Here is a 10,000-nt window from a genome sequence, read left to right as displayed (position 1 = left end):
GCTGGAGACACAGACTACGTTACTCTCAACATCTGGCTGGAGACAGACTGCGTTACTCTCAACATCTGGAGACACAGAGACTGCGTTACTCTCCACATCTGGAGACACAGAGACTACGTTACTCGCCACATCTGGAGACACAGAGACTACGTTACTCTCCACATCTGGAGACACAGAGACTACGTTACTCTCCACATCTGGCTGGAGACAGACTGCGTTACTCTCAACATCTGGCTGGAGACAGACTGCGTTACTCTCAACATATGGAGACACAGAGACTGCGTTACTCGCCACATCTGGAGACACAGAGACTACGTTACTCTCCACATCTGGAGACACAGAGACTACGTTACTCTCCACATCTGGAGACACTCTCCACATCTGGAGACACAGAGACTGCGTTACTCTCCACATCTGGAGACACTCTCCACATCTGGAGACACAGAGACTACGTTACTCTCCACATCTGGAGACAGAGACTACGTTACTCTCCACATCTGGAGACACAGAGACTACGTTACTCTCCACATCTGGAGACACAGAGACTACGTCTCCACATCTGGAGACACAGAGACTACGTTACTCTCCACATCTGGAGACACAGAGACTACGTTACTCTCCACATCTGGCTGGAGACACAGACTACGTTACTCTCAACATCTGGCTGGAGACAGACTGCGTTACTCTCAACATCTGGAGACACAGAGACTGCGTTACTCTCCACATCTGGAGACACAGAGACTACGTTACTCGCCACATCTGGAGACACAGAGACTACGTTACTCTCCACATCTGGAGACACAGAGACTACGTTACTCTCCACATCTGGCTGGAGACACAGACTACGTTACTCTCAACATCTGGCTGGAGACAGACTGCGTTACTCTCAACATCTGGCTGAGACAGACTGGCTGCGTTACTCTCAACATCTGGAGACACAGAGACTACGTTACTCTCCACATCTGGAGACACAGAGACTACGTTCCACTCTCCACATCTGGAGACACAGAGACTCGTTACTCTCCACATCTGGAGACACTCTCCACATCTGGAGACACAGAGACTGTTACTCTCCACATCTGGAGACACTCTCCACATCTGGAGACACAGAGACTGAGACACACATCTGGGAGACACTCTCCACATCTGGAGACACAGACTACGTTACTCTCCACATCTGGAGACACAGAGACTGCGTTACTCTCCACATCTGGAGACACAGAGACTACGTTACTCTCCACATCTGGAGACACAGAGACTACGTTACTCTCCACATCTGGAGACACAGAGACTACGTTACTCTCCACATCTGGCTGGAGACACAGACTACGTTACTCTCAACATCTGGCTGGAGACAGACTGCGTTACTCTCAACATCTGGAGACACAGAGACTGCGTTACTCTCCACATCTGGAGACACAGACTACATTACTCGCCACATCTGGAGACACAGAGACTACGTTACTCGCCACATCTGAGACACAGAGACTACGTTACTCGCCACATCTGGAGACACAGAGACTACGTTACTCGCCACATCTGGAGACACAGAGACTGCGTTACTATCCACATCTGGAGACAGAGACTGCGTTACTCTCTCCACATCTGGAGACACAGAGACTACGTTACTCTCCACATCTGGATACACAGAGACTGGGCTGGAGACACAGACTACGTTACTCTCAACATCTGGCTGGAGACAGACTGCGTTACTCTCAACATCTGGCTGGAGACAGACTGCGTTACTCTCAACATCTGGAGACACAGAGACTGCGTTACTCTCCACATCTGAGACACAGAGACTACGTTACTCGCCACATCTGGAGACACAGAGACTACGTTACTCGCCACATCTGGAGACACAGAGACTGCGTTACTATCCACATCTGGAGACAGAGACTGCGTTACTCTCCACATCTGGAGACACAGAGACTACGTTACTCTCCACATCTGGAGACACAGAGACTACGTTACTCTCCACATCTGGCTGGAGACACAGACTACGTTACTCTCCACATCTGGCTGGAGACACAGAGACTACGTTACTCTCCACATCTGGCTGGAGACACAGAGACTACGTTACTATCCACATCTGGCTGGAGACAGAGACTACGTTACTATCCACATCTGGCTGGAGACACAGACTACGTTACTATCCACATCTGGAGACACAGAGACTACGTTACTATCAACATCTGGAGACACAGAGACTACGTTACTATCAACATCTGGAGACACAGAGACTACGTTACTCTCCACATCTGGAGACAGACTACGTTACTCTCCACATCTAGCTGGAGAAACCGACTACGTTACTATCCACATCTGGCTGGAGACACAGAGACTACGTTATTATCCACATCTGGCTGGAGACACAGAGACTACGTTACTCTCCACATCTGGAGACACAGAGACTACGTTACTCTCCACATCTGGAGACACAGAGACTACGTTACTCTGCACATCTGGAGACACAGAGACTACGTTACTCTCCACATCTGGCTGGAGACACAGAGACTACGTTACTCTCCACATCTGGCTGGAGACACAGAGACTACGTTACTCTCCACATCTGGCTGGAGACACAGAGACTACGTTACTCTCCACATCTGGCTGGAGACACAGAGACTACGTTACTCTCAACATCTGGCTGGAGACACAGAGACTACGTTACTCTCAACATCTGGCTGGAGACACAGAGACTACGTTACTATCCACATCTGGCTGGAGACAGAGACTACGTTACTATCCACATCTGGCTGGAGACACAGACTACGTTACTATCCACATCTGGAGACACAGAGACTACGTTACTATCAACATCTGGAGACACAGAGACTACGTTACTATCAACATCTGGAGACACAGAGACTACGTTACTATCAACATCTGGAGACACAGAGACTACGTTACTCTCCACATCTGGCTGGAGAAACCGACTACGTTACTATCCACATCTGGCTGGAGACACAGAGACTACGTTATTATCCACATCTGGCTGGAGACAGAGACTACGTTACTCTCAACATCTGGCTGGAGACACAGAGACTACGTTACTATCCACATCTGGCTGGAGACACAGAGACTACGTTACTCTCCACATCTGGAGACAGAGACTACGTTACTCTCCACATCTGGAGACAGAGAATACGTTACTATCCACATCTGGAGACACAGAGACTACGTTACTATCAACATCTGGAGACACAGAGACTACGTTACTATCAACATCTGGAGACACAGAGACTACGTTACTCTCCACATCTGGCTGGAGAAACCGACTACGTTACTATCCACATCTGGCTGGAGACACAGAGACTACGTTATTATCCACATCTGGCTGGAGACAGAGACTACGTTACTCTCAACATCTGGCTGGAGACACAGAGACTACGTTACTATCCACATCTGGCTGGAGACACAGACTACGTTACTCTCCACATCTGGAGACAGAGACTACGTTACTCTCCACATCTGGAGACAGAGAATACGTTACTATCCACATCTGGAGACACAGAGACTACGTTACTATCCACATCTGGAGACACAGAGACTACGTTACTATCCACATCTGGCTGGAGACACAGAGACTACGTTACTCTCCACATCTGGAGACAGAGACTACGTTACTCTCCACATCTGGAGACAGAGAATACGTTACTATCCACATCTGGAGACACAGAGACTACGTTACTATCCACATCTGGAGACACAGAGACTACGTTACTATCCACATCTGGCTGGAGACACAGAGACTACGTTACTATCCACATCTGGCTGGAGACACAGAGACTACGTTACTATCCACATCTGGCTGGAGACACAGAGACTACGTTACTATCCACATCTGGCTGGAGACACAGAGACTACGTTACTATCCACATCTGGAGACACAGAGACTACGTTACTATCAACATCTGGAGACACAGAGACTACGTTACTATCAACATCTGGAGACACAGAGACTACGTTACTATCAACATCTGGAGACAGAGACTACGTTACTATCCACATCTGGAGACACAGACTACGTTACTATCCACATCTGGAGACACAGAGACTACGTTACTATCAACATCTGGAGACACAGAGACTACGTTACTCTCCACATCTGGAGACACAGAGACTACGTTACTCTCCACATCTGGAGACACAGAGACTACGTTACTCTCCACATCTGGAGACACAGAGACTACGTTACTCTCCACATCTGGTCCAATGCTCTATCAGTCACTTCCTGGATACCGCTGCCTGACATCTCAACCTGGCCTACAGGTTTATTTTATTTATTTTTAAGTATAAAGATATAAATATAAACCTATCCCCGTTGTTGTCCCCTATGTTCTCTCTAAGTTTTCCGAATTTTTCTCCCTGTAACATTCCAACTTTTTTTCTAAAGATTTTGACTTTTTCCTAAAATGTTCCAACTTTTACTTCAATAATTTCTTCTGTTATTAACGTCTCCATGTGTTCTGAATCACAGCAAGTACTTCCTGTTGATAAGGATGTGAAATCATTTTTCAGCCGTAACTGAAAATTTCAAGATATAAAGTTAAAGAGAGTTGGCCCACCGATTCCTGTTTAAATATTTAGATTTGTATCATCAAATTATTCCAACTTTCCCCCCATAATATTCAAACTTTTTTCAAAACTTTTGGTAAAGTTTTCCTCCAGAGATTCCGACGTGCGGGCGCCAGGGTAGCTCGCCTGGTGGAGCGTGCGCCCCCCCCCCCTTCTGGTCCTGCTATCAGCAGACCAGCTCAGTCTTTGAAGGTTGAACATTATGGTGCGTTCTTTTTGTCCACCGAAGTCGATTTATGAGTCCTTTTGCGGAGTTACGAACCGGAAGTTGCAAAAAAGACAAAAAAAAGGCAACAACCCCGCGGTTACTTGTTTTTAGACACGGATGTGACGTCACACTCGAGCTACTATTCGCGATTACAAGACGAGAAGAACGCACCATTAGTCTGGGGAGTCTGCTCTGGATTCTCCACTGATCAATGGGCAGAGTTCAGATGACTCTGTACGTGATTGGTTAGTCCTTAAACCAATCAGAGCAACGAGATGAAACTATATACGTTACTAGAAACAAACGCTGTGATTGGCTGTGTGTTCTCACCAGCAGCGGCGCCCTGGCAGCGTGGTGTCCTCTGCTGAACTTGTTGCTGCGTGACGGAGCGGCAGCGTTCAGACTCACGGAGCTGAGGTTCCCTCTGATTGGCTGCTGGACGGCTGCAGCAGTCGGACAGCTGGGAGACGCAGGGCTGCTGGAGATCTGGTCCTAGAGACAGAACACACAGCAGACGTAGTCAGATCCCAGATTTAATCTACTGTCACTCAAAATATTCTCACTTTTCAGAAACATTTTACCACGTTTTCTCCCTAATATTCAACAACAAAAACTGCTCAAATTGCTTTTTTCCTCCAAACATCCAAACTTTTGTCCCAGTTTTTCCCTTTATATTCTTAACCCTGTAAACACCCGGCCCTGTTACTGTAAACACCCGGCCCTGTTACTGTAAACACCCGGCCCTGTTACTGTAAACACCCGGCCCTGTTACTGTAAACATTCGGCCCTGTTACTGTAAACATTCAGCCCTGTTACTGTAAACACCCGGCCCTGTTACTGTAAACACCCGGCCCTGTTACTGTAAACATTCGGCCCTGTTACTGTAAACATTCAGCCCTGTTACTGTAAACACCCGCCCTGTTAAAACACCCGCCCCTGTTACTGTAAACACCGGCCCTGTTACTGTAAACATTCGCCCTGTTACTGTAAACACCCGGCCCTGTTACTGTAAACACCCGGCCCTGTTACTGTAAACATTCAGCCCTGTTACTGTAAACACCCAGCCCTGTTACTGTAAACATTCAGCCCTGTTACTGTAAACATTCAGCCCTGTTACTGTAAACATTCAGCCCTGTTACTGTAAACACCCAGCCCTGTTACTGTAAACACCCAGCCCTGTTACTGTAAACACCCAGCCCTGTTACTGTAAACACTCTGCCCTGTTACTGTAAACACTCGGCCCTGTTACTGTAAACACTCGGCCCTGTTACTGTAAACACTCGGCCCTGTTACTGTAAACACTCGGCCCTGTTACTGTAAACATTCAGCCCTGTTACTGTAAACACCCGGCCCTGTTACTGTAAACACCCGGCCCTGTTACTGTAAAAACCCGGCCCTGTTACTGTAAACAGTCAGCCCTGTTACTGTAAACAGTCAGCCCTGTTACTGTAAACAGTCAGCCCTGTTACTGTAAACATTCAGCCCTGTTACTGTAAACAGTCAGCCCTGTTACTGTAAACATTCAGCCCTGTTACTGTAAACAGTCAGCCCTGTTACTGTAAACAGTCAGCCCTGTTACTGTAAACAGTCAGCCCTGTTACTGTAAACAGTCAGCCCTCCCTACCTCTGGAGCAGCCACTCTCTTGTTGGCCATGGACATGAGGCAGGTCTCCCGGAGCAGCATCTCCTCCTCCTCCTCCTCGTCGGCGAAGGGCGGTTTGGGCGGAGGCTCCGCCTCGTCAGGGGGAGGGGGGAGAGGGGGGGGAGGGGGGTGGAGGAATGGTTGACACAAGTCCTGACGGAGACAGGAAGAGAGAGACAGCGTTACATCTCGGCTTCATTTCATCACTCTGACACTGGCTTTACTAACCTGACACATGACACTCTGGATCATTCTTAAAGGCAACGAAAACGTCGAAATACTAGGTCTGTCCTCGACTAAAGAAATAATTAGTCGACTAACACTTATAGGATTTAGTCGACTAATCGATTAGTTGATTTAATTGACAGAGCTGTGAGCTTTGAGAGGTGGTTAAGACTAGAAAAGCACAATATAAATGTAGTTAATTAACCATCTGTAAAACTGAGTTTCTCCACAATTAATCCTGCAAAAGCACCACTTTAAATCTTGTTTTACCATGAATGTGCTCAGAAGTTTCTTGGAAATAAGTAATTAAGCATGAATAAGCATAAAAAATGACTAATCGACTAAAGAAATCTTAGTTGACTAAGACCAAAACTACCGATTAATCGATTAAGAGGTGGCAGCCCTACTAAATACGCAGAAAAAGTTTTTAAAAAAAGAAGAAGAAGAGAGGGATGGAGAGGAAGAAGAGAGGGATGGAGAGGCAGAAGAGAGGGATGGAGAGGCAGAAGAGAGGGATGGAGAGGAAGAAGAGAGGGATGGAGAGGAAGAAGAGAGGGATGGAGAGGCAGAAGAGAGGGATGGAGAGGAAGAAGAGAGGGATGAAGAGGCAGAAGAGAGGGATGGAGAGGAAGAAGAGAGGGATGGAGAGGAAGAAGAGAGGGATGAAGAGGAAGAGGAGAGAGGGATGGAGAGGCAGAAGAGAGGGATGGAGAGGAAGAAGAGAGGGATGAAGAGGCAGAAGAGAGGGATGGAGAGGAAGAAGAGAGGGATGGAGAGGAAGAAGAGAGGGATGAAGAGGTAGAAGAGAGGGATGGAGAGGCAGAAGAGAGGGATGGAGAGGCAGAAGAGAGGGATGGAGAGGAAGAAGAGAGGGATGGAGAGGAAGAAGAGAGGGATGAAGAGGTAGAAGAGAGGGATGGAGAGGCAGAAGAGAGGGATGGAGAGGAAGAAGAGAGGGATGGAGAGGAAGAAGAGAGGGATGGAGAGGAAGAAGAGAGGGATGAAGAGGTAGAAGAGAGGGATGGAGAGGCAGAAGAGAGGGATGAAGAGGCAGATGAGAGGAAGAAGAGAGGGATGAAGAGGAAGAAGAGAGGGATGAAGAGCGTACCAGTCCTAACGGAGGGCAGTCATACAGCGCCAGGCGAGGGAACGCTGCCAGCTCGTCTGGAGGCAGAGCGCTGTGACTCGGAGACGACACTGGAGCACAACAACAACAACAACAACAACAACAACAACAACAACAACAACAAGGTTAGCTACACTCAGCATTACTGTTACCTCTGCTATATGAGACAGACAGACAGACAGACAGACAGACAGACAGGCAGGCAGAGAGACAGACAGGCAGACAGACATATGTGGTCTCACCTGGCGAGCCCGTCTCACTGTCCGTGTCCATGGCGACCTCGTCGTAGTTGTCGTACTGGTAGAGGTTCCCCGAGGAGTCCAGACCCTGTTTCCCCGCTGACTTCCTGTGCTCTCGGTCTCTGGACTAAACACACAGGAATCACCCAGCATCAGCTTCTACACACCCAACTACACACACTACTACACACACACACCCAACTACACACACACACACACCTACACCTGCACACACAAACACACACACACCTACACACACAAACACACACAGTCTCTGGACTAAACAAACAGGAATCACCCAGCATCAGCTTCTACACACCCAACTACACACACACACACACACACACACACACACACACACACACAACTACACACACACACACACACACACACCCAACTACACACACACACACACACACACACACACCTACACCTGCACACACAAACACACACACACACACCTACACCTGCACACACAAACACACACAGTCTCTGGACTAAACACACAGGAATCACCCAGCATCAGCTTCTACACACCCAACTACACACACACACACACACACACACACACACACACACACACACACCCACTACACACACACACACACACACCTGCACACACACACACACACCTGCACACACACACACACACCTGCACACACACACACACACACACACACACACACACACACACACACACACACACACACACACACACACACACACACACACAACTACACCCCCCTCGGTGTCTGATGGAACAACAACCTCTGAACCTGGTCCAGTATGAAACCAGAACCGAGCTGTAATGTAACCCTACAGGACTAATGTTCAGCAGCTGTTAGAGTCACTAAAAGTTCTGTTGTTGCTGCTGACAGACTCACATTATTATTCTAAGAGTCTGACAACATTATGGGATGGATCCCTACAGAGATAGACCTTTTAGTTAAAGAGTAAGATCCTTTTAGTTTAACATCAAACAGCCCCGAAATCCTCAAGACTTCTAACCCCTAACCCCAAAACTACCAAAAGCCGTCTTGGTTCATCTTTCCACTGTTCCAACAATCACCACTCTGGTTTGGTTGAAATAAACCCTTAATTCACCCATTTACATGTGGAGATATGCTGGTTCTATACACGCTAAAAGTCCTGATTATTAACATGGAGTCTGGAGATATGCTGGTTCTATACACGGAAAGTCCTGATTATTAACATGGAGTCTGGTGGAGATATGCTGGCTCTAAAAAAAGTCCTGATTATTTACATGGAGTCTGGTGGAGATATGCTGGCTCTATACACACTAAAAGTCCTGATTATTTACATGGAGTCTGGTGGAGATATGCTGGCTCTATACACGCTAAAAGTCCTGATTATTTACATGGAGTCTGGTGGAGATATGCTGGCTCTATACACGCTAAAAGTCCTGATTATTTACATGGAGTCTGGTGTAGTTTGGTGATGGTGATTTCGGGGCTGTTTGATGTTAAACTAAAAGGATCTTACTCTTTAACTAAAAGGTCTATCTCTGTAGGGATCCATCCCATAATGTTATCAGACTCTTATAATAATAATCTGAGTCTGTCAGAACTTTTAGTGGACTCCTACTGACGGTTAAAGCTCGTTTCTTTAGGTTGAAAGATCCCCCGAGGTGTTAAACGAAGATGGTTTGAGTCTCACCTTGCTGCGTGTCCTGGCCTTCCCCCCCACCAGCTTCATGAAGCGGTTGTACTGCTCGTCCTGATTGGACAGGTCTCGGATGCGTCGGATCTCGTCCTCTCGTTTGCGGCGCTCCTCCTCTTCCTGTCGGCGTTTCTCCTCCTGCTCCCTCTGCTGCTGCAGCTTCCACGTCCTCAGCTGCTGCTTCCTGAAGGCCTGCTTGGCTGCCGAGCCTGGCGGGGAAACACCGTATTACTATTACTATTCCTATAACATTATTACTATTCCTATAACATTATTACTATTCCTATAACATTACTACT

General features: G+C 47.5%; 1 protein-coding gene across 1 annotated transcript in view; it reads right to left on the bottom strand.

The window, feature by feature from the left end:
* Positions 1–10,000, bottom strand: part of zfc3h1 (zinc finger C3H1-type containing) — a gene marked incomplete at its 3' end in the record, with an annotated part of 74,241 nt that overhangs the window by 52,164 nt on the left and 12,077 nt on the right. Inside the window, exons 6-10 of the mRNA XM_028585296.1 lie at positions 9,699–9,910; positions 8,025–8,148; positions 7,765–7,853; positions 6,414–6,584; positions 5,120–5,281 (exon numbers count right to left, since the gene is read on the bottom strand). Of these exons, the coding sequence (XP_028441097.1) occupies positions 5,120–5,281; positions 6,414–6,584; positions 7,765–7,853; positions 8,025–8,148; positions 9,699–9,910 (758 nt within the window). The remainder of the gene's footprint in view (positions 1–5,119; positions 5,282–6,413; positions 6,585–7,764; positions 7,854–8,024; positions 8,149–9,698; positions 9,911–10,000) is intronic.

This window comes from Perca flavescens, chromosome 8 (assembly GCF_004354835.1).
Source record: "Perca flavescens isolate YP-PL-M2 chromosome 8, PFLA_1.0, whole genome shotgun sequence".
In the NCBI taxonomy this organism is placed as follows: Eukaryota; Metazoa; Chordata; class Actinopteri; order Perciformes; family Percidae; genus Perca; species Perca flavescens.
Note: the sequence above shows the minus strand (reverse complement) of the source record. Positions and strands in the feature narration are given on the sequence as shown.